The following is a 26,382-nucleotide window of genomic DNA, read 5'->3' on the forward strand; positions in this document are numbered from 1 at the left end:
AGAACCATAAAAAGACATATGTAGCGGAATAAAGCCCTTTAGCGACTGCCAAAATAAATAAAATGTACAGTTTGGCGTTAAGACATGTAAACACTCGTAGGGACAAACACCCGTCTGGACTGGAGATCTTTGACCTTCATGTGATAACATGACTGGAGCATAGAGACTGTACATCAAGGTCTGCACACCTGCTTCCTATGGTGGTGAATGACGCTCGCTATGGGGAAGTATGGTCCTTACTGTTTTGCACCCCTGCCCATTAAAATGGGACTGCAGTGACATTGTTTACCACACAGTAAGCGCAGGGGGTCACTCACCTTTTTAAAGGGATTTTCTGAGATTCTGTATAGCTGAGTGCTTGTACTTGACTATCTCTGGTAGTCGCATACTGTATAGTTTAATGGAGTGGCACATGCATGTCTGTCGCTCCATTCAAATGAGCCCTTATTCTAGTGATCTACAGAGGCTCCATTGGTCGAACACCAGTCAATCGGGCACTTGCCCACTATCCTGTCCATAGAGGATAAGTTGTTGTAAACACTTCCTTCAAAGAGGTTATGCAGTGTCAGGCTATTCATGACATATCCTCAGGTCATCAATATCAGATCGGTGGGGGTCTGGCTCCCGGGACCCCCTGTCAATAAGCTGGCTGAAGAGGCTGTGGCGCTTGTGCAAGTGCTGCATCCTCTTGAAGGTCTACCTGCACTTTATCAACATTGTCGTGGCTTTGCAGTGAAATTACACATTCCTCTCCAGTTCATTTGACTGGTACAGTAAGGTGTAATTACTAATTGCTAATAAATATTTTTAAAGGTTGCACAAGTGCCGTGACGCCAGGAGCCAGGCCACCACCAATCTTATACTGATGATCTATCCTGAGAAGTCATCAGTAACCTAATACTGCACAACGCTTTAAAGAGGACCTTTCATGTATATATATATTCTTTAAGTACTGTATCTTTACTTGCAGGGTATGCTCTTTTTTTCAAATACATCTCGCATGCCCCGCTGTGCCCCCCTGCAGTTTTTCACGCCCAGTATGCTAATACTGAGCATCGGTACAGGGAAGAGGAGACGCCAGGGTTTCTCAATGGGCGTCTCCTTCTCCCAGGCTGTGGCGCGGTCCAATCACAGTAGAAAGCGGCACAGCCAGGGAGAAGGAGACGCCCGTTGAGAAACCCTGGCGTCTCCTCTTCCCTGTATCGATGCTCAGTATTGACATACTGAGCGCGAAAACTGCGACTGGGCGAGAGAGGGGTATTTGGAAAAAAAGACCAATGATGGCAGCATCAGCGGAGCGTACCCTGCAAGTAAAGGTATTTAATAAAAGAGGACCTTTCATGGGTCCAGACGTTATGAAATAACTAGCAGGTTATGTAGGGCATAGTGCAGGGATTTAATATCGCTTACTAGTTTGTCTGAGCGCCGCTCCGTTTGCCCGCTGTGCCCCCCGTTCACTTTTGTGGCCTGGTATGCTAATGAATAGCATCGGTACAGGGAGGAGGGGAATGCCCTGATTCTCAGTGGGCGTCTCCTTCTCCTCGGCTGTAGCGCTGTCCAATCACAGAGGAGAGTGTCACAGCCAGGCAGAAGGTGAGATTTTTTTCTCCCTGGCTGTGACGCTGTACACTGCGATTGGACCGCGCTACAGCCAGGGAGAAAGAGATGCCCATTGAGAAACCCTGGCATCTCCTCCTCCCTGCACCGATGCTATTCATTAGCATACCAGGCCACAAAAGTGAATGAGGGACACAGCGCCCAGACAAACTAGTAAGCGATATTACATCCCTGCACTATGCCCTATATAACCTGCTAGTTATTTCATAACGTCTGGACCCATGAAAGGTCCTCTTTAAACAAAAAAAATACATGAAAGGTCCTCTTTAATGTGTATTTAGCCCACAATGGGTTGCTTTAACTAGGTATAGTTGTAACAAATTCTAAGCTTCTGTGCCTAACCTTTTGTCAGATCTGCTTACACTCTACATCGAATGCTAGTGAATAGGGTATTTTATATCCCATTAACCTGCAGCAGAAAAGATCTGAACCATGGAAAAAATTATCTGCGAAAAGGATGATCATGTTCACTCATCTTAAGTATTCTGCACAGAAAAGCCATGGATTCACCTCATTCAGTGGGGCCAATTCTCATGCACACCTGCCAGCTCAGCTGTTGCACGTCTGCAGCCGAAATGAGAGTGTCCGCCTCAGATTTCTGCGTGAATCCTGTAAATACATGTCTGTTTTGCCATAGGCAAATCCAACACATTTGAACATAAGCTTAAATCAGACACGGCCTATTTATAGACCAGTCTCTGGGAGCCGGAGAGAACAAAGAAGGGCTCTCACTCTGGCAGACTATGAGCCAACCCCTTTAAAGGGTTTGTCTCTCTTCAGTAAGTGGCATTTATCATGCAGAGAAAGTTAATACAAGCCACTTCCTAATGTATTGTGATTGTCCATATTGCTTCCGTTGCTGGCTGGATTCCTTTTTCTATCACATTATACACTGCTCGTTTCCATGGTCATAGACCACCCTGCAATCCAGCAGTGGTGGTCGTGCTTGCTTAATATAGGAAAAAACACTATCCTATGTGAGCTCCCATGGTCCTGGCCACCAGAGAGGCTGATGCTTTTTCCTATAGTGTGCAAGTACGGCCACCACTGATGTATTGCAGGGTGGTCTGTAACCATGGAAACGAGCAGTGTATAATAAGATGGAAAAATGAATCCAGCAAGCAAAGGACGCAATATGGACAATCGCTATACATTAGGAAGTGGCTTGTATTAACTTTCTCTACATGATAAATGCCACTTACTGAAGTGAGACAACCCCTTTAAGGCTACTTTCACACTAGCGTTCTGCTGTCCGCTCGTGAGCTCCGTTTGAAGGGGCTCACGAGCGGAGCAGAACGCTTCCGTCCAGCCCTGATGCAGTCTGAATGGATGCGGATCCGCTCAGACTGCATCAGTCTGGCGGCGTTCAGCCTCCGCTCCGCTCGCCTCCGCACGGCCAGGCGGACAGCTGAACGCTGCTTGCAGCGTTCGGGTGTCCGCCTGGCCGTGCGGAGGCGAGCGGATCCGTCCACACTTACAATGTAAGTCAATGGGGACGGATCCGCTTGAAGATGACACAATGTGGCTCAATCTTCAAGCGGATCCGTTCCCCATTGACTTTCAATGTAAAGTCTGAACGGATCCGCTCAGGCTACTTTCACACTTAGAAAATTTTCTAAGTTTTAATGCAGACGGATCCGTTCTGAACGGATGCGAACGTCTGCATTATCGGAGCGGATCCGTCTGATGAAACATCAGACGGATCCGCTCCGAACGCTAGTGTGAAAGTAGCCTTAGTAAGTTGCTAAACTTTTATTATATGATGCTTAAAATTTGCATAAATAGAAAAAGAAAATGAAAATACTTAAATATTACTTTATAATAAATATATTTCCAAATACCTTTCATTAGTTATAATGGCTTGTTTTGTCGGGGGAGCAGTCATCAGGGGAAACAAAACGGCCGCTGTCCTGCTAGTACATACAGAACCTGTCCTAATCATACAGGAGGACGAGTTACTTCACAACTCCTCTCTGCTCTACTTGTCAGTGATTATAATCCTGAATACAGCTGATAATATCTTTAGCTGAATATCTGGGGAATTTTAGTTCAGAGGAGACATGAAGTACAGAGAGGACGGACAGGACAGGCTGTGGGGATATGGAGCTGTGGTAATGGAGACTGCATACAAGTGCTGCTGCTCATTACCCCCACCCTCCTCTCTGTACTTCATGTCTCCTCATCATTTCCATTCCCACAGAGGAGAGAGAAGGATGAGGCAGCTCTTCAGCTCAGTGTTGTGAAGTAATTTGTCCTCCTGTGTGATTAGGACAGGTTATGTGTGTACTGGTAGGATGGCGGCCATTTTATTTCTCCTAGTGATTTGTCTACGGAGCAAACTAGCCACTCTAACTAATGAAAGGTATTTGGGAATATATTTATTGTAAAGTAATATTTAAGTATTTTCATTTTCTTAATTCCTGGAGAACCCCTTTAAGGCACCTTTTTATATTACTTTTGGGAGATCCCTTCTTCAGGACGTCTGTAGCAAGTAATAGAGTTAACTATTTACTTGTCCATAATTGACAACTAGATTATGTTGCACTAATGTATGCTTATATGGTGTTCTATGTTGGCATATAGATGGTACAGACCTTGTATAGTAATGGAGCGAATTCAATATGGGAACATTCTTTGCTGGACCCGGCATCCATAATGAGTGGAAAACGGAAAGCCAATCCCCAGGATAAGTTGCAGTAAGTCAAAGTTGTTTTCTACTTTGTTTCTAACTCCACTTCTTTGATGTTTGTATTCTGTAGGTTAGTATACCTCCGGTTACATAGAGAAAAGATTATAGTCCTGGAGTATACTGCTTTAAGTCCTGAACACCCCCTTTAAGTTCCCAGTCTGCCTCTGCCCTAAAGTGACCCTGGAAAAAACTAAAAGTGGCTCTGTTGTAAGTGGGTCCAAACTGACAGAGATCAGGGCAACACAAGTAGGCAGCACGTGTAGATAGGGCCTGCAGTACTATAGTGCTGAACAAAATACTGCCCCAGAAGAACCAAATATCACAGTGCAACCCAAGATATTGTCCCAGCAGAACCAGATACCGCAGTGCAGCACAAAATACTGCCCCAGCAGAACCAGATACCGCAGTGCAGCCCAAGATATTGTCCCAGCAGAACCAAATACTGCAGTGAAGCACAAAATACTGCCCCAGCAGAACCAGATACCACAGTGCAGCACAAAATACTGCCCCAGCAGAACCAAATATCACAGTGCAGCCCAAGATATTGTCCCAGCAGAACCAAATACTGCAGTGAAGCACAAAATACTGCCCCAGCAGAACCAGATACCGCAGTGCAGCACAAAATACTGCCCCAGCAGAACCAGATACCACAGTGCAGCACAAAATACTGGCCCAGCAGAACCAGATACCACAGTGCAGCACAAAATACTGCCCCAGCAGAACCAGATACCACAGTGCAGCACAAAATACTGCCCCAGCAGAACCAGATACCACAGCGCAGCACAAAATACTGCCCCAGCAGAACCAGATACCACAGCGCAGCACAAGATACCGCCCCAGCAGAACTAAATACCTCAGTGCAGCATAAAATACTGCCACCTGCACCACAGTATGAAACTGTATCATTGTCCTGAGGGCAGCAATACAGTTGAATCCAGAAGGGCAACTGTGGACGCTGGTCAGGGGCATAAGCACCTGATGCTCCTACATTAATTAGTACTGAGAGCATCTTTATGTACCTGGCTACAGCCATGAGCCTTGGGTGGCCCCCTGGGTATGGGTCCACTAGGAAATTTCCCTGTATGGTCTATGGCCAGTCCACCGCTGCTTTAGAGTGGTTTCTTACTTAGGTGTGGCCAGTGATATTGCCTGAAAACACAAACATCCTCAGCACGGGCACAGTACAGATTCCTTCTGCAAGCTTCTGGTCTGTACTGCTCATGCACTGATTCCCGAGGCAAATGCATAGGTATGAAAGTTCAGAGCCAGGTATGATTACATCAACACCGCATGGCAATGTCACTAGAAGCTGGGAGGCGCGGCCAACATGGAAAGGGAGTGGAGCTTTAGGTGCAATGGCGTTTCCCTCTTTGCACCGAACAGGTAATTTGTGTAAAATAAAAACATGAATTTCTTTGCAATGGGGCCACCAATCCAGATGGGGCAAAGTATGTTGGAGTCAGCAGGCAAGCACACATCTGTAAAGGCATTTAAATTAATATGTGGTGAGACATTCCCTTTAGTAGGCCATACTATATTGTGGGGTTTCACTCTGGTAGATAGGGTAAGCGGGCGCAGTACAGAGGCAAAATACAAGTTCTTAACTCAAAACGTCAGTGTTTATTCTCACTTGAGGCAATTGCACAAAACAGCACGTAACTTTGCAGTCTTGGTGTTCATTCACACACAATGGAAAGTTCATATAACACAAGTCACCTTGCTGGCAGTTCTGCCTCCAGTAGTCCACAGCAGGCTTTCGGGGGCCTGTTTCCACAGCATGCGTCTCTCAGCTCTCCAGCACGGCACAAAGCCTCAGGTTCCAAAAACTCTCTGCTGAGCCCAGCTGCCTATTTAAGGACAGCCAGGTGCTGCCAAAACCCGGACTGGCACTTAAACTCCGGTCCGGTATTTGACCTCACCTGGCTGGAAACCAGCCCAGCCGCACATGCTGGGAGGAAAATACCTGCCTTGCCAGACACAACCCCTCGCTTGCAACTCGAATACTGGTGACATATGCTTGTTACATATTGACAACGCCATAGGTATATATTGCATTCAGTTGTATCCTTTTCCATGATACAGCTACGCATATACTGTATCTTGTATGTATTGAACCTCCGAGGCAAATACCTGTACACATTCCTGGAATTACTACAAGCTGTTCTTGTATATTGGAAATAGATATCTATGGCATAAAATGACTGGTTTCCTTTGCAGTTGTGCAGAAGACCATTGATTTCTATGTGTACAGTGATGAAAGTAGATTTGTTGCATGTCATTTTATAATGCTAGAACTTTGTACTTCTCAGAAAGGAAGTAAGAATTCAGAGGACAGTAATGTCATTGTGCTTGTTTCTTTGGGAAGAAGTCCCTAAACTTGTAATTTTTGCTTACAGCCCAAACAAAGCTGAGTTTATAAGAGCGAAATATCAAATGCTGGCATTTGTTCACCGTTTACCATGTCGAGATGATGATAGTGTCACAGCCAAAGATCTTAGTAAGGTAAACATTTTCTTCCTCATTCAGCATTCTTCTGTCTTGCAAAAAAAGAAAAAAAAAATCGGTTGGCCAGTTCGGTCTTGTTATCGCAAATATCCTGATCTCTTGCTCAGTGATCTGTGAAGAAAGGATATGTTTAGCATAATGTACGCTACAAGATGTGTTCTGAATATCTGCTGCATTTACATTGCCGAATATTGCACATTCAGGTTTTACATGAGGCTGGTATTCTTTAAAGAGAGCCCGTAACTTCTCCTGACATGTCTATTTTAGTAACTATTTGCATGCCCTACGTAATAACAGTTCTGGAGCATCTATTATGACTCTAAGATGTGCCATTCTTGTATCATTCCTGCTAGAAATTATCAATGATTAACCAGCAGTTTGGTATGAAGGTTCAGATGGGACACGCCCCCCAACTGGTAACATCCAGCTGGACCTTCATTGCAAACTGCTAGAATTTCCTTCATAACTTCCAGTAGGAAAGATAAAGGAACGGCACATTATAGTCATAAGAATAGATGCTTCAGAATTCCAAGGAGGATATAAGTAGTTGCTAAAACACATATCAGGAGAGGTTACAGGTCCTCTTTTACCCCTTCCCGACTGCCCACTGTAAATTCACAGAGGAAGTCGGGTATTTAAATACGGTTCCTGCTCACAAGCGCAGTGGGCTTCACAGCCACCGGGTGCCTGCTCTTTTAAACAGCCGACACCCAGGGCTAATGTCTCTGACTTGCCATAAAGCCAGTTGCAGACATTTAACCCTTTAGATGCAGTGGTAAAATATGAGAGCCAAAAACCCGAAAGCGCAACGCTTCAGGGGCTGGAACGGCTCCCCCTAGTGGCGATCGGGGGAGACATTCATTCGCTGCGGCAGTATCGGTCTCCCTGAAGGATCCGAGGCTGTCTCAGCTATGTTCCTATGGAGACCCTGCCTGTGGCAAGGCTCTATAGGAACATGGTGAAATATTGATAGACTCCAATGCTAATGCATTGGAGTCTATAAGAGAAGCAATCTAATGATCGCATGTTTAAGTTCCCTAGGGAGCTTTAAAAAAAAAAATAATAATAATTAAATCGCCTCCCTTTCCCCAAAATAAAAATAATAAAGCAATTAAAAAAACCAAAACATAATGGCGTAATGGGAAAAAAACATCAAAAGTTTTTTTTTTTTCAGTATTAAAACACAAGAAAAATTATATAAATGTGGTATTGTTGTCATCTTACTGACCCAGAGAATAAAGGTAACAGGTCAGTTTTACCGCATAAAAAAAACTGAAACATGTTAAATGTGTTTCACCTGTAAAAGTTCCATTCAGGTGCGGACCAATTCATTTTCAATGGGAACGGAAAAGATGCAGACAGCACACAGTGTGCTGTCCACATCCGCATTTCTGGTCCGCAGCCCCGAACTTTCGGTCCGCAGCTCCGCAAAAAAAAAAGAACATGTCCTATACTCGGACAAGAATAGGCATTTCTATTGGGGTGCCGGCCAGGTGTTTTGCAGGACCGGAAAACACTGCGGACGTGTGAATGGACCGTAAAGCTACAACCACATCAAAAACTCCAGCAAAAAATTTTAATGCATTTTTGTGGTGCAGTTTTAATTGCACCTTCTGAATGCACTGTAAAGGGAAAAGTTCACTCTTGAAGAACAAGCTACTCCGTTCCCTATTTTATCTATGTACAATGTTTAGGAAACTCCAGAAATACTTGTCTTGACATATCTTGTACTAAGTTTTGAGCTGCATTTTCTTCTTGAATCACAACTCCCAAGCAACCCTCTATTACTTGAATTAGAGCTGAGCTTTAGTACTCTGGCACCGCAGCTACACAGTGGACTGAGCGTTCCGACTCCATCCACAGTTTATTTAATTTTTTTCTGGTGCCGATCGGGGAACCGCTGATTGCTGGTTGTGGAATCCTTTCTGGTTTGAACATAAGTCATCAGTATTTAGAACCCGAAAAAACCCCTTTAAGATTAACTGTCTACATATCATTTTGATTATCTCTTCAATTCCCTTTTTTTCCCCCTTTTTATCCAGCAACTTCATTCAAGTGTTAGGACTGGTAACCTAGAGACCTGTCTGCGGCTCTTATCCCTAGGAGCACAAGCAAATTTTTTTAATCCGGTAAGTTCCTGCTTGTATATTAAGTGCTAGTGTTTAAGCAATTTTGGACTGAAGCCACTCAAATAGGATTATGCGCACTGGCAGCTAATGCTTTTAGTAATCTGCATAATCGACGTTAAGGAATTATTATCCACTGCTGCTATAGTGTTCCTGTTGGTTATATCAGTGTGTGGCAGTCTGGGTCGGAACGTATGATTTATGGTGCTGATCTGAAGATACATTTGCAAAAAAAGAATAAGGAAATTACCTGGATTTCTGCATTAATTACTAATAAAATGTGGTCTGATTTATCCAAGTCACAATTATGGGCAAACAATCTTAACTAAACTAATAACACACAGACAGTTATGTCAGTGGTGTCTCTTGTATGGAGCATATTAGTTAAATATCCACAGTGCAGGGCGACAAAGTAAGTAAACTGCTGTGTTTATAAGACCCACCTGATAAGACTTACATAGGTTTTAGAGGAGGAAAATAAGAAAAAAATATTTCCCTCAGAACAGACCCCTAATCTTGATCAGACTTCAGATCAACCCCCTGTATCAGACCTCAAATCAGATGCCCATATCAAACCTAAGATCAGAACACCATGTTAGATCTCAGATCAGACCCCCATCAGAGATGAAATACATTAACTTACCTCACCTGCCCGGCCGCCACTCTGCAGATTGGGCAGTCACCGCTCTCTGGTCTTCTCTGGGCCCGTGCTGCAGTAGGTCCTGACACTGTACATAGTCAGGACCGTGTAGCGTGGTGCCCAGAGGAAGACCAGGGAGCGATGAATACAGAGCTACAGTCACTGCTCCCTGTGCCTCCTGCAGACTAGTGCTTTCATAATGAAAGTGCTCACTAGTATTTGCTTTAAAAGATGCACTGCCATTTTCCCCGCAGTTTTGGGGAAAAAGAGTGTTTTATAAAGCAGAAAATACTGTACTTCTCCAAAAGCTAATTGGCAAAAGGTGTGCCAGTTAAGGAGATGAGATTGTAAGTGTAAAGTTTCACAAACTCTTTGTGACCAGGCACATAAAGCCTGGTTATTGACAAAGCTGATCTTTTCAAGAAATCTTGGTTAGTGTAAACCATGCCCCCATGCAAACAACTTTGAGGATATCCGTATACGTGGTGACAATCCCAAACCCACAATACTCATCAAGGGCATCATCCATAGAATACAAAGGGGAAAAAAAAAAGGGGGGGGGCCCATTTGGTACCAAAATAGGTAACATTTGGTGTAGGTTCCAGTAAAAAAACGAAGCCAGCTCTCCCTGTATTCATTGGAGGCCATTTGGTACTGGGAGAGGTAAAATATAGAGTGGGCTCAGCATGCATGTGGAACCTGCATCCCCTGAATTTAATGGGGGGCCAATTGGCAACAAAAAAGGTAGCATTTAGCGTAGGTTTCTGTCCTACAGAGATCGCCTTCCTGGGATGGACAGGCACAAATGATTTTGTACAAAATGCCCCCATGCAAACAACTTTGAGGATATCAGAATATTTGCTATAGAGACACACTAAGGGGCGCATTTATTAAGACTGGTGTTTTAGATGCCAGTCTTAATAAAGCCCTAAACTGGAGGTGGATCCACCGAAGTTATGAAGAGGCGCGGGCCTCTCCATAACTTCGGCACATTCAGCGCCAGTTCTAAGTGTAAGACCGCTTCTGAGCTGTCTTACATTTAGACTTTTTTCCACGCCTAAAACAGGTGTAGAAAATGGTGAATGAGATGGACCTGCTGGCCCGTATCCCTCCCCGCACACGCTACGCCCATAATTTTAGACCTGGTGTGAGCGGAGTCAAGTCGCAGATAGTGGCGCAACTATCTGTGCCTGAATTTCAACATAGTAAGTGACTACCTAGGTTTTAAAATGCTCCAGAAGCATTGCTAAATACTTGGGTGTACATGAATCCTGGGTTGGACAAATTATTTACGAAACTGAGAAAATCTCACTGTGTGAAAGCAGCCTAAATAACAAAGCACATTTTATTAGAACTTTTTTCATATAACTGTAAATGTCCCATCTCTGATCTTTACTGCTCATGCCAAACTGGGCCAGGTAGTTATGTTGGTATGTGGTGTGACAATCCCAAACCCACAATACTAATCAAGGGCATCATCAATACAAAGAAAAAAAGAAGGGGGGTGCCATTTGGCACCAAAATAGGTAACATTTGGGGTAGGCTCTCCCTGTATTCATTGGAGGCCATTTGGTACCGGGAGAGGTAAAATATAGAGTGGGCTCAGCATGCATGTGGAACCTGCATCCCCTGAATTTAATAGGGGCCAATTGGCAACAAAAAAGGTAGCATTTAGCGTAGGTTCCTGTCCTATAGAGATCGCCTTCCTGGGGCGGACAGGCACAAATGATTTTGTACAAAATGTATTTGCCAAGAATCTCCCATTTATATAATTAGCATAGAATTAGCACTAGTATATGTTCTATAGTATGTTATATATTTTTTGATTATGCACCAGGCCAGTGGCCGCAGGTGCCCTTCTGAATTTAGCTGTATTGCTGTCCTCAGGAGCATGATACAGTTTCATAGCGTGGGCGGCAATATTTTGTATGGCGCTGGAATTTGGTTCTGCTGATGCAGTATTTTGTGCTGCACTATGTTATTGCTGGGCTTGGTTACTTCTGTTGTCCCTACCTACTTGTGTTGTCCCGCCTTCATTCTTTTTGGACCCGCCTAAAATATGGTGCCACTTTTATTTTATTTTTTTCAGGGGTACATTAAGTTCTCAGTCCACCCCTTGCCATAGTGTGACATTTGTGTGGTCCTGTTGTACAACCAGGGATACTCTGCATGTTCAACATATCCCACTGTTGGTGTCTCAATAGCACATGACTAAAATAAGTTCCCAGTAGCTCTCTGAAGACATTCAGCATGTTATCTTTGAAACCTGTTGTTAATGTAATGGAAGCTGTGATTGAAGACCAAGCGCTGCAAGACCACTTTTTCTCTGTGATAGTTTTGATAAGTTTGTAGGCAGTAATTGGGTGTGGAGATATAAGATTTGAGGCAGAGGTAGCACTTTGTAGTTTTGTTGTTTGTTCTGAAAACTGCCCTCTCTCTTCCTCAATAAGTCTATCTTCTATATTTAACCTACTTATTGAACAGATAATGTATAATTTTGATAATGTTTTTTTATTCAGGAAAAGGGAAGTACACCTCTTCATGTGGCAGCAAAAGCAGGACAGATATTACAGGCTGAGCTCCTCACGGTCTATGGTGCAGACCCAGGCACACCTGATTCTGCTGGGAAAACGCCTATTGACTATGCAAGGTAGGGATAACATAGTTCTTTCATGTTCAGAGCTTTCATGTTCTGGGTAGTGTTGAGCAAACTTGTGGTTTCAAGTTTGGCGTACAAGGTTCGCGTTATCTAAGAATTCCGTTATGGATTCTGCTACCACGGGCCATAAGTTATGGCCCGTGGTAGCGGAATCCATAACTGAATTCTTAGATAACGCGAACCCTGTACTCCGAAATTGAAAACACCCCTAGTTCTGGGCAGTATTAAAAAATAAATAAAATAAAAAAAGTAAAGAAAAAGAGGTAATCCTCATCACACTGGTTCACTGCTCCCGTTCTGAAACTTCCTGGGTCCCCACTAGTCTCTAGTTCCTGTTCCCGCTTGACACACAGGATATGACTGCTTAGCCAATCTCTGGCTGAGGCTGGTCACTGTTGTGACTGAGGTTCGTTTGAGCTGTCATTTCCATTGTGTCAAGAGGGACCAGAAAGCAGAGACTGATGGGGACTGGGAATCATTTGAACAGGAGCGCCATGGAATCTGTAATGTATCACTTAAGTTGCTTTTTTATGTCATTCTAACCATTTCTTGCTAAAATAAAAAATACTAGCTAGACAACACCTTTCGTATGTCCATGAAATGTTGACTCTAGGCATTTTTTTCACTTTTATCTCATTCCCATTGTGGTATGATTAGCTTTTTCACCAATCTGCTACGGGAGGATTTTCTTTCCCATGGTCCTTTTGAATCACCCGAACTTACTTTCTCTGCCTTTAACAGCATAACTGTTGAAATCACTGTTTTTTAGAGCCAGGGGATTCTCAGAGGCTGTCATCCAGACCATGATATAAGCTAGGAAACCTGCTTCGTCCCATATCTACCACGTGGAAGTCCTTTTTTTAAATGGTGCAAACAAATGCACCATTCTTCCATGCTTTTTTTCCCTGCCTATCAAACCATCCTTCCTTTAGGCTGGTTTGGATCTGAGTCTCGGACTCCGTTCCCTCACGGGACAAGTCACTGTGTTGTCTATTGTGTTTCAATGGCCTCTAACGTCCAATTTGGCGGTTTGAACCTTTTTACATGCAGCACCCCCTTACTGATGTCCCTTACCTCCATGGGACTTCAGCCTTGTCCTAGGCGTTCTGCAGAGGTCTCCTTTTGAACTCTTACAGGATATTTTACTTTCTCTCATTCAAAGTAACTTTCTTTGTCGCCATCACATTTATCGGTAGAGTTCCAGAACTGGCGGTCATTTCGTGTAAATCGCCCTTCTTGGTGCTTTACCAAGACAAGGTTGTCCTCCGACCGGCTCCCACATTTTTCCTGAAATTCATATTGGCCTTTCATCTTAATTACTACATTGTCTTTCCCATTTTATCAAAAAATGCAGGTCCACCAGTCAAAACAGCATAAGGCTACTTTCGCACTAGCGTTTTTGCTGGATCCGGCAGGGTTCATCAAAAACGCTTCCGTTATTAACGGATCCGGTTGTATTATCTTTAAAGGGGTTCTGCAGTTTGTTTAAACTGATGATCTATCCTCTGGATAGATCATCAGCATCTGATCAGCGGGGGTCCGACACCCGGGACCCCCGCCGATCAGCTGTTTGAGAATGCAGCGGCCTTCTCACTGTTTACCGCAGGCCCAGTGACGTCACAACTAGTATCAACTGGCCTGGGCGCGGCTAAGCTCTGTTCACTTGAATGGAGCTTAGCCGCGCCCAGGCCAGTTGATGCTAGTCGTTACGTCACTTGGCCTGCGGTAAACAGTGAGAAGGCCGTGGCGCTCCTGGCTGCACTTGGGAACTCCTGTAGAAGTAAATGAAGCATACTGGGAGTTGTAGTTCACAACAGCTTGCATGCTGGAAGGTGCTGACCCCTGGCCTGTGGACATGTTAAATGTATACAGCATACACCTGAAGCAAGCATCACAAATGTGGTGTGAACAAAGTCTAGCACAAAGGCTGTAATTTCTGTATTTTCATAATTATATCATTGTACATTTTAAACATTCTCAAAATATTAACTGTGGGGAGTGTGATTTTACAGAGCTTGTCCACTAGAAAAAATGTGTTGCAAGTGATGCCTCTAGCACAATATACAGGTTTGTCATGTACATTGTTTGGATATAGATACTCTAGAGAGAGTTCAGAGAAGAGCTACTAAACTAGTACATGGATTGCAGGATAAAACTTACCAGGAAAGATTAAAAGGACCTTAATATGTATAGCTTGGAAGAAAGAAGAGACAGAGGGGATATGATAGAAACTTTTAAATACATAAAGGGAATCAACTCGGTAAAGGAAGAGAGCATATTTAAAAGAAGAAAAACTGCTACAAGAGGACACAGTTTTAAATTAGAGGGGCAAAGGTTTAAAAGTAATATAAGGAAGTATTACTTTACTGAGAGAGTAGTGGATGCATGGAATAGCCTTCCTGCAGAAGTGGTAGCTGCAAATACAGTAAAGGGGTTTAAGCATGCATGGGATAGGCATAAGGCCATCCTTCATATAAGATAGGGCCGGGGGCTATCCATAGTATTCAGTATATTGGGCAGACTAGATGGGCCAAATGGTTCTTATCTGCCGACACATTCTATGTTTCTATGTAAATTCCGTAACCTTCCATCAGTTCTTGGGCCCCCTTGTTTTTGAATCAGTAATCCTGTAGGCCTTCTCGATAAACTGCTCCTTCCTCCTTTCTGTGTTAAGAAGTGAGCATACCATGTGGCGAAAATGGTTCCTTTCAGGGTTCCAAGCTGCACCCCCTTGGGTCCTGCCCCTCAGTAGGGTCTTCCTCCCCACGAGCCTGCTATTGTCCTCTACCTTTGTTACATAGTCACATGACCACAGCTCCGGATCCCTGGACAAAAAGACCTGTAGAACTTCTGGTCCAAAAAGAAGAACTTTTCAAGAACAGGTCAAGAACTGGTGGAAGGCTTTGAAATTTCTGAACAGGGTACATTACAATGTGCACATTACTGTATGTACGGCATACAACAGGGTACATTCCTATATATTATTCCATCATTTGCAGTATATTTTTTCTGTCTTGAAACCCCTTTTAAAGTTTTATATCTTTGACTAAGCCATGTGTATGTTATCAACATGTAATTCTACAGGGTGGCCCAGAAAAAAGTAGCGTGCCTCCAGCGATAGTATGACAAGATGAACGAGCAAGTGGATTTTTTTTATTGCCCACAAGACACAAAAGATGGTAAAAGTGGTCCTCGTTCACATTTATGCATCTTTAGGAACGTCGGATTATGTTGGCTGATGCTGCTTGCAGCTCTTCAACAGTGATGCTGCAGAAGAAAAACTGTCCTGGTTTTTCCAACAAGATGGGGCAACGTGCCGCACCTCATGAACCCGTGCCAGTGAGTTCCATGAACTGATTACAGAGGAGTGAACTGGGAGCAAGGGGTTATTGCCATCACGTTCCCCAGACTGGTCCACATACGATTTTTATCTGTGGACAGGACGTGTCCGCTAACAATCCACATACTCTGGATGAAGTCAAGGAAAACATCACAAACACTGTCTGCAGCATCGGCCAACGTAATCCGACGTGCCCGAAGATGCATAGAGGTGAACGGGGACCACTTTCGGCATCTTTTGTGACTTGTGGGTAATAAAAAAAAAAAAAAAAACTCCACTTGCTTGTTCATCTTGTCGTACTAATGCTGGAGGTGGGCTACTTTATTGTGGGCCACCCTGTATAATCACCGTATACAGTGGTGCTTGAAGGCACTGTCCCCAGTGCAAATCTTCAGTCAGACAAATTGAGTTTCATAAAATAAATATCACTAGCAACTTTTTTTCTGACCAGGACCAAATTATTGGCTCGTAATCTCCATTCTTTAATTTCCTTGTATTCCTGCAGTGGGGAATATTATTATTATTATTATTATTATTATTATTATTATTATTACATGTATAGCAAGTGTCGTTAATAGGGAGGCGCCATTGTGTGTTTCTCCATGCCAAACATATCAGGTTCCACATTCCTCTCATGCTTGTATGTTGGATTGATGACAAATGAGATGAATGCCAGAAATGTGTGCAAGATGGATGGCTGAATGCCGGTGTGCGATTGGAGGCAAAATTCAATAGTACTTCATGTGGTTGAAGTGGATGTTCGGTAATTATATGTTGACATCTGTGAGAAATACCTGCTATTTGTTATCGTCAGTGTTATCTGAATTATTGCTATATTGTCTAAGGGTATATTCATACATGATATGTCTGTGTGTACAAATTAATTGTAGGGGCTGTATGTACAAATTAAGGGGTCCAGAGTGGGAGAATTTCTGGCACTTTTTCTGCTCAATCTAGTAGATGCAATAAGGACCCATGTCTATTAACCTTGAATTCGCTAATAGGGTTTGACTATGCAGCAAAGCACTATCACGCATGCAGGATTTAATGTGCTTTTTGTAAAACGGAATAAAGCATTTTCTTATTGATATAGCAGATCAAAAACTCTTCACTGTACACGGTATGGCCACATAGGGCGGATTTTGCTGTGTATTTCACTCTATGCATTGCAAAGGGTGGAAACCTTGGGTGACATATGCAGCATAAATTCACAGGTTGCAGGTTTAAAATCCACAACAGAGGTCTACTTATGCTGCACATTTTCTTTTGCGCCCTGTGAGTAAAAGAGGTTGTGCCAAGTATGAAAGTTATCCCCTATGGGATAAGGGATAACTAACCTGATCGATGGAGATCCGACCACTGGGACCCCCACCGATCCCGAGAACAGGGGTCCCATGTTCTGGTGGAGTGACAGGCCTAGAATGCGCCCTGTTATATGGCTAGGATATTATACAAATGTCAGGTGCGGGTCCCACCACTGGGACTGCAGTGTTTTCTCCTTTAACTGCTGTGAGACTTATATAATAGCTGCACTCGGCTATTAAACCAGTCATATGGAGGTCCCATTGGAGTGGATGAAGAGCAAGCTGCACAACCTTGGTCACCGCTTCATTCACTGGTATGGCACTGGCAGAGCTTGGCTCTTTTTGGAACTCCCATAGCAGTAAATGGAGGATGACTGCCGGCACGTCTGCTCTCCCTTGACTTCAAAGGCCCTTTTAAAGAGCACCTGTCAGCAGCATCATCCATATGTAAAAATCTGTTGTGGTGCCCCTGAGAAATAATACTTTTATGCTATATGCAAAGGAAAGCTAGGTGTGGCCAGCACTGGAAAGCTGAGGAACTGAAGTGCACTGAGGGGCTAGAGCCTGCGCCAGTGCACTAAAGCCCTCATATTCTTCTCAGTAACGTCGGCACAATCAACCCTAGTAGCCAAGACTGACATCAGCACAATCAACCCTAGTAGCCAACATGCCTTGTTTAATAGGGTTGATCCTGCTGACCAGTGCTCTTTAACCACCTCAGCCCCCCTAGCTTAAACACCCTTAATGACCAGGCCACTTTTTACACTTCTGCACTACACTACTTTCACCGTTTATTGCTCGGTCATGCAACTTACCACCCAAATGAATTTTACCTCCTTTTCTTCTCACTAATAGAGCTTTCATTTGGTTGTATTTCATTGCTGCTGACATTTTTAAATTTTTTGTTATTAATCGAAATTTAACTAAATTTTTGCAAAAAAATGACATTTTTCACTTTCAGTTGTAAAATTTTTTAAAAAAACGACATCTATATATAAATTTTTCTCTAAATTTATTGTTCTACATGTCTTTGATAAAAAAAAAAATGTTTGGGTAAAAAAAATGGTTTGGGTAAAAGTTATAGCGTTAACAAACTAGTTAACAAACTATGGTACAAAAATGTGAATTTCCGCTTTTTGAAGCAGCTCTGACTTTCTGAGATCCTGTCATGTTTCCTGAGGTTCTACAATGCCCAGACAGTAGAAAAACCCCACGAATAACCCCATTTCGGAAAGTAGAAACCCTAAGGTATTCGCTGATGGGCATAGTGAGTTCATAGAACTTTTTATTTTTTGTTACAAGTTAGTGGAAAATGATGATTTTTTCTTTTTTTTTTCTTACAAAGTCTCATATTCCACTAACTTGTGACAAAAAATAAAAACTTCCATGAACTCACTATGCCCATCACGAAATACCTTGAGGTGTCTTCTTTCCAAAATGGGGTCACTTGTGGGGTAGTTATACTGCCCTGGCATTTTAGGGGCCCTAATGTGTGGGAAGTAGTTTGAAATCAAAATGTGTAAAAAATGCCCTGTGAAATCCTAAAGGTGCTCTTTAGAATGTGGGCCTCTTTGCCCACCTAGGCTGCAAAAAAGTGTCACACATGTGGTATCGCCGTACTCGGGAGAAGTTGGGCAATGTGTTTTGGGGTGTCATTTTACATATACCCATGCTGGGTGAGATAAATATCTCTCTATAATGACAACTTTGTATAAAAAAAAATGGGAAAAGTTGACTTTTAGAGAGGTATTTCTCTCACTAAGCATGGGTATATGTAAAAATACACCCCAAAACATATTGCCCTACTTCTCCTGAGTACGGCGATACCACATGTGTGACACTTTTTTGCAGTCTAGGTGGGCAAATGGGCCCACATTCCAAAGAGCACCTTTCGGATTTCACAGGGCATTTTTTACACATTTTGATTTCAAACTACTTCTCACACATTAGGGCCCCTAAAATGCCAGGGCAGTATAACTACCCCACAAGTGACCCCATTTTGGAAAGGAGACACCCCCAGGTATTTCGTGATGGGCATAGTGAGTTCATGGAAGTTTTTTTTTTTTTTTGTCACAAGTTAGTGGAATATGAGACTTTGTAAGAAAAAAAAAAAATCATAGTTTTCCGCTAACTTAAAAAAATAAAAAATTCTAGGAACTCGCCATGCCCCTCATGGAATACCTTGGGGTGTCTTCTTTCCAAAATGGGGTCATTTGTGGGGTAGTTATACTGCCCTGGCATTTTAGGGGCTCTAATGTGTGAGAAGTAGTTTGAAATCAAAATGTGTAAAAAATGCCCTGTAAAATCCTAAAAGTACTCATTGGAATTTGGGCCCCTTTGCCCACCTAGGCTGCAAAAAAGTGTCACACATGTGGTATTGCCGTACTCAGGAGAAGTAGGGCAATGTGTTTTGGGGTGTATTTGTACATATACCCATGCTTGGTGAGAGAAATATCTCTCTAAAAGTCAACTTTTCCCATTTTTTTTTTTTATAAAAAGTTGTATTTATAGAGAGATTTCTCTCACCCAGCATGGGTATATGTAAAAAGACACCCCAAAACACAATGTCCAATTTCTCCTGAGTACAACAATACCACATGTGTGACACTTTTTTGCAGCCTAGGTGCGCAAAGGCATGATGAAGCGCGTTTAGCGTGAAACGGCTGTACCTCAATTTGATCTATGTGCACAGACCTGCCTGTACCCTATTTTATGGAAGCATAATAAACTGGACGTTTTATCTTGGAATTGGTGAGTGCCGCTGTCTCCTTTCGTCTCTCCTTTGAATACACCACCCTGTCATTGATCACCCCCCTGTCATTGATCACCCCCCTGTAAGTCTCCATTCAGAAGTCCGTATGTGTTTTGCGGATCCACGGATCCATGGATCGGATCCGCAAAACACATACGGACGTCTGAATGGAGCCTTACAGGGGGGTGATCAATGACAGGGGGGTGATCACCCCATATAGACTCCCTGATCACCCCCCTTTCATTGATCACCCCCCTGTAAGGCTCCATTCAGAGGTCCGTATGTGTTTTGCGGATCCATGGATCGGATCCGCAAAACACATACGGACGTCTGAATGGAGCCTTACAGGGGGGTGATCAATGACAGGGGGGTGATCAGGGAGTCTATATGGGGTGATCACCCCCCTGTCATTGATCACCCCCCTGTAAGGCTCCATTCAGATGTCCGTATGTGTTTTGCGGATCCACGAATCCATGGATTGGATCTGCAAAACACATACGGACGTCTGAATGAAGCCTTACAGGTGGGTGATCAATGACAGGGGGGTGATCAGGGAGTCTAATATGGGGTGATCAACGGTTAATAAGGGGTTAATAAGTGTCAGGGGGGGGGCGGTGTAGTGTAGTGGTGTTTGGTGCTACTTATTACAGAGCTGCCTGTGTCCTCTGTTGGTCGATCCAAGCAAAAGGGACCACCAGAGGACCAGGTAGCAGGTATATTAGACGCTGTTATCAAAACAGCATCTAATATACCTTTTAGGGGTTAAAAAAATCGCATCTACAGCCTGCCAGCGAACGATCGCCGCTGGCAGGCTGCAGATCCACTCGCTTACCTTCGGTTCCTGTGAACGCGCGCGCCTGTGTGCGCGCGTTCACAGGAAATCTCGCCTCTCGCGAGAGGACGCGTATATGCGTCCACCCAGAATAACAGGGCTGCCGCCAGGACGAAATCCTGCGTACGGCGGTCCTGAGCTGGTTAATGGGCACCTGTCACCATGAAATTACAATGTAAGATACAGGCATCATATTATAGAGCAGGGGGAGCTGAGCAGATTGATATATAGTTTTATGGGAAAAAGTTTCAGTAAAACTTGTATTTCATTCAATTATATTCCTGATCATTCTGGGCTTTGAAGTCAAGAAGGCGGTCCTATCTGTGATGACAGCTATCTCTGTATACACAATCATAGCGGTGAGGCTGTCAGTCACTGATAGGACCGTCTGCTTGACTTTAAAGCCCAGAATGAGCAGGAATATAAAAGTATAAATTACAAGTTTTACTGAATCTTTCAACAAAATTATATCTAAATCTGCTCCGCTCCTCCTGCTCTATAACATGCTGCCTGCAGTTCAGATACCATGTTCAATGCGATGGGTTTCTTTTTAAAGATATTTTTATTACTTCTTTGTCTGTTCGCTGATCTGGCATACCGCATCAGCAGAACATGTACATAAATGCATCAGCAACCTCCAAATGGCATTTGAAATACAGTCGTGATCAAAAGTTTAAAGCGAACCTTTCACCTCATTTTCACTTTATAAACTAGCCACAGTACCTTATAGATTATATTGAATGTGTTGTTATCCATGTTAGTGCCGCTTTCCTGCGCTTTTTATTCATAAAAAAAACGTCTTATAAAGTTCTGATTTCTGCTCCAACAGTCAGGCAACAAGTCAAGGGGGTAGCCCTTCCCTCTCCTCTGGCCGTACCTCCCCTGCCCTAACGCCGCCTCTATGCTTTGTGATTGACAGCCGGCTCAGTCGCCGGGACGGCGCTTCTGAATCCTGCGCATGCGCCGTCCTCCTCATTCGCCGCGCGATCCCGTCTTTCTGGCGGACAGAAGCGCGACCATGTAACAGGATCGCGCATGCGCCGTACGCGATGCCTGCCTGTCTGCTCTCCCTCCCGTGCGCGCGCTCCACTATCTTCAGGCTCCAAGTGCCCCACGTGATCACTGTAGACTTGCCGCAGATTGCAAGCCAGTGATCATCGCGAGTGCCAGAAAGACGGGATCGCGCGGCGAATGAGGAGGACGGCGCATGCGCAGGATTCAGAAGCGCCGTCCCGGCGACTGAGCCGGCTGTCAATCACAAAGCATAGAGGCGGCGTTAGGGCAGGGGAGGTACGGCCAGAGGAGAGGGAAGGGCTACCCCCTTGACTTGTTGCCTGACTGTTGGAGCAGAAATCAGAACTTTATAAGACTGTTTTTTAATGAATAAAAAGCGCAGGAAAGCGGCACTAACATGGATAACAACACATTCAATATAATCTATAAGGTACTGTGGCTAGTTTAAAAAGTGAAAATGAGGTGAAAGGTTCGCTTTAAGACCACTTAAAAAATGGCAAAAAATCATGTTTAGCATGGCTGGATCTTAACAAGGTTCCAAGTAGAGCTTCAACATGCAACAAGAAGAAATGGGAGTGAGACAAAACATTTTTTGAGCATTCAATTTAATGATCAAAATTTTAGGACCACATGCCTTTAAAAGGCCAAATCTGTGCAAAGATGTGGATTCATTGTCTTTTTCTGTCAGGTAGTCACACGTTGTGATGGCAAAGGCAAAAAAACTCTCCCTTTTTGAACGTGGTCGGGTTGTTGAACTGCATAAGCAGGGTCTCTCACAGCGCACCATCGCTGCTGAGGTGGGATGCAGTAAGACAGTCATTTGGAATTTCTTAAATGATCCTGAGGGTTATGGAACAAAACAGTGAAGTGGAAGACCCAACAAAAATTTCATCAGCACTGAGCCGGAGGATCCAATTGGCTCTCCGTCAAGACACTGGACGATCCTCGACCCAAATTAAGGTCCTTACTGGTGCTGACTGCAGCCCTATAACCATCAGATGGCATCTGAGACTGAAGGGCTTCAAAAACAAAAAACATCTTCAAAGACCTCGTCTCCTTGAACGCCACAGAACTGCTCGTTTGTACTTTTCAAGAGAGCACCAAACATGGGACATTCAAAGGTGGAAGAAAGTTTTATTCTCTGATGAGAAAAAATTTAACCTTGATGGTCCTGATGGTTTCCAACGTTACTGGCATGACAAGCAGATCCCACCTGAGATGTTTTCTACGCGCCACAGTGGAGGGGGCGCCATAATGGTCTGGGGTGCTTTTTCCTTCAGTGGAACAATGGAGCTTCAGGAAGTGCAGGGGCGTCAAACGGCCGCTGGCTATGTCCAGATGTTGCAGAGAGCATTCCTCATGACTGAGGGCCCTAGTCTTTGTGGTAACGACTGGGTTTTTCAACAGGACAACGCTACAGTACACAATGCCCGCAGGACAAGTGGCTTCTTCCAGGAGAATAACATCACTCTTTTGGCCCATCCTGCGTGTTCCCCTGATCTAAATCCAATTGAGAACCTTTGGGGACGGATGGCAAGGGAAATTTACAAAAATGGACAACAGTTCCAGACAGTAGATAGCCTTCGTGCGGCTGTCTTCACCACTTGGAGAAATGTCCCCACTCACCTCATGGAAACGCTTGCATCAAGCATGCCGAAACGAATTTTTGAAGTGATAAACAATAACGGCGGAGCTACTCATTACTGAGTTCATGTTTGGAAGTTGGATTTCTGTTTTTGGGGGGGGGTTTCGTTTTTTTTGGAGGTGTGGTCTTAAACTTTTGATCAGCCTGTTTCAGTTTATTCGTTGTTTTCATTAAATTGAATGCTCAAAAAATGTTTTGTCTCACTCCCATTTCTTCTTGTTGCATGTTGAAGCTCTACTTGGAACCTTGTTAAGATCCAGCCATGCTAAATATTATTTTTTTTTTTTTGCCTTTTTCAAGTGGTCTTAAACTTTTGATCAGGACTGTAGTTGCCGCATGTGTATGACTCTGTTCACAACTTTTAGAACTGACATCATAATGCTCAGCTGCACCCATAGTTGGATGGATCCAAATTGCACCTGATTGACTCGGGCATCTTATAATGGGTTCCGTTGGGGTTTCTGTTTTGATTGTGCTGCAGAAGGGCCAGCAGCAGTCTGAACATACCTCCACATTTATTTCAGTGAGTGCTCCCAGATTTTGGCATAGATTGTTCCAAAATGTGGCACAATTTGGCAAATCTAGTTTTATCTGTGCCTATCCCGAGGTGCAGGGCTTACCGGTATAAGCCATTTTGCATCAAAATTGCACCACAATGCTAACATAAAATTCAGTCACAAAATAAGCCAACCAGTAGTTGGTATAAAGTCAGACGATCACCCAGCCTGACCCACTGTGATAAATCTGGTGCATAGCTCCATCTTCTACAGGCTTAGTAAAACTGCTTTGAAGTTTGGAGGAAAGCACAGAGGATCATTTGTCTACCTACCTCTCCTGTTCTTATTGTGTTGATTATTGCCACAAAGCAGTGTACATATCTTGTCAATTGGGCTGCTTTTTTGCAACATTTAAAGGGGTTGTACAGCAGATTCCATTTTTATAAAAAAAAAAAAAAAAAAGAAAGGCTCAGAATGGTGTCAAATAGAAAAGGCTGACCCGCACCCCTGCCACTTCTAATCCGACACTTCCTGGTCCCTGTCAGCATACAGGAAGGCGCTGCCTGCAGTGATTGCCTGAGCAGTCACTTCCTGTCTAAGAATGAGAGAGCAGCAGGGGATTGGTGAGTCGAGTATGACTTATTTTATTATTTTACACTATTCTAATCCTATGATTTATAAGAAAACAAAAAATCAGCCAGACAGTCACCCCACCCCCACATTATTATAGCTGTGTTTTCCTTTCAACAGGCAAGGTGGCCACCACGAATTGGCAGATCGTCTTGTAGAAATTCAACATGAATTGACAGACCGGTTAGCATTCTACCTTTGTGGAAGGAAACCAGGTAAGCAGCAAAGGAAGCAAAAATTAGGAATTTTGATAAGTTTTCCAGGATTCTTTAACTGACCTAACCTCTGGATAGTTCATCAGTTTCTGATCTGCTGGGGTCCTGGGTGTCAGACCCCCAATGATCAGATACTGATGCCAAGGGGATAGGTCATCAGTTAAAACAAAAACACCTTTTATTAATTAAGGTATCAAAATGTGCAATTTTTTCCTTCTCTTAATTCCAGAGCACAGAAACGGACAGCACTTCATTATACCACACATGGCAGATAGGTAAGGCTAGGTTATTATCTTTTACCAATTAAAAACAATTCTCAGCAGACAGAAAACTTGCAACTTTATATATGCGTTAACTATATATCCCCCAAGCATACATTGAAATGAAAATGCATAATTAAGTAAGGACCTGTTTTAGGCTACTTTCACACTAGCGGCAGCCTTCTCCGGCAGGCTGTTCCGACGGTGCACGCGTGCCGCCGACTGCAGCACGGCAAGCATGCCGAGAGGTGGCCGGAATAAAACTATGACCTGTCCCTTTGGAACAGCCTGGCGGAGAAGGCTGCCGCTAGTGTGAAACTAGCCTTAGATTTAGTTAATATGTAACTTCCACATATAGATCACAAATTACACGTTGAAAGAAAAGATCTGTCAGTGTCTACATTATCTTTTACCAATCATTTGAGGTGACAAAATACTTGCCTTTGAATAATATGCAGAATTATGAGCAACCGTTTAACTTCAAAGCGCCTCAAGCGGCTGTCCTTGTAAGCAATAAGTTCAGCTGTTATTTTTTATTAATTTTTTCTAATGTTGTACAAGAGGCAGACAGCTGCAAGGCAGCTGCGGAGAGCCCTGTAAATGGCATCTTTGTTGTGTAGACTGCTTTTATGGTAATGTGGAAGGTTTTTATTTTTATATTTTTTTCTCTACATTTTTAACCACCTCCGGACCGCCTAACGCAGGATCGCGTTCCGGAGGTGGCAGCCCTGCGCAGAGTCACGCATATATGCGTCATCTCGCGATGGGCGAGATTTCCTGTGAACGCGCGCACACAGGCGCGCGCGCTCACAGGAACGGAAGGTAAGAGAGTTGATCTCCAGCCTGCCAGCGGCGATCGTTCGCTGGCAGGCTGGAGATGTGTTTTTTTTAACCCCTAACAGGTATATTAGACGCTGTTTTGATAACAGCGTCTAATATACCTGCTACCTGGTCCTCTGGTGGTCCCATTTGTTTGGATCGACCACCAGAGGACACAGGTAGCTCAGTAAAGTCCCACCAAGCACCACTACACTACACTACACCCCCCCCCCCCGTCACTTATTAACCCCTTATTAGCCCCTGATCACCCCTGATCACCCCATATAGACTCCCTGATCACCCCCCTGTCATTGATCACCCCCCTGTCATTGATTACCCCCCTGTAAAGCTCCATTCAGATGTCCGCATGATTTTTACGGATCCACTGATAGATGGATCAGATCCGCAAAACGCATCCGGACGTCTGAATGAAGCCTTACAGGGGCGTGATCAATGACTGTGGTTATCACCCCATATAGACTCCCTGATCACCCCCCCTGTCATTGATTACACCCCTGTCATTGATCAACCCCCTGTAAAGCTCCATTCAGACGTCCGCATGATTTTTACGGATGCACTGATAGATGGATCCGATCCTCAAAACGCATCCGGACGTCCGAATGAAGCCTTACAGGGGCATGATCAATGACTGTGGTGATCACCCCATATAGACTCCCTGATCACCCCCCTGTCATTGATCACCCCCCTGTAAAGCTCCATTCAGATGTCCGCATGATTTTTACGGATGCACTGATAGATGGATCCGATCCGCAAAACGCATCCGGACGTCTGAATGAAGCCTTACAGGGGCATGATCAATGACTGTGGTGATCACCCC

General features: G+C 43.9%; 1 protein-coding gene across 6 annotated transcripts in view; it reads left to right on the forward strand.

Moving 5' to 3' along the window:
- GIT2 (GIT ArfGAP 2) overlaps window positions 1-26,382 on the forward strand; it is a 114,478-nt gene that overhangs the window by 20,494 nt on the left and 67,602 nt on the right. For all 6 annotated transcript variants that reach the window (XM_040416582.1, XM_040416577.1, XM_040416579.1 and 3 more), the window contains exons 3-8: window positions 4,201-4,313; window positions 6,703-6,808; window positions 8,854-8,940; window positions 12,097-12,227; window positions 24,371-24,465; window positions 24,695-24,740. In XM_040416582.1, coding sequence (XP_040272516.1) covers window positions 4,201-4,313; window positions 6,703-6,808; window positions 8,854-8,940; window positions 12,097-12,227; window positions 24,371-24,465; window positions 24,695-24,740 — 578 coding nt within the window. The remainder of the gene's footprint in view (window positions 1-4,200; window positions 4,314-6,702; window positions 6,809-8,853; window positions 8,941-12,096; window positions 12,228-24,370; window positions 24,466-24,694; window positions 24,741-26,382) is intronic.

This window comes from Bufo bufo, chromosome 2 (assembly GCF_905171765.1).
Source record: "Bufo bufo chromosome 2, aBufBuf1.1, whole genome shotgun sequence".
Classification (NCBI taxonomy): domain Eukaryota; kingdom Metazoa; phylum Chordata; class Amphibia; order Anura; family Bufonidae; genus Bufo; species Bufo bufo.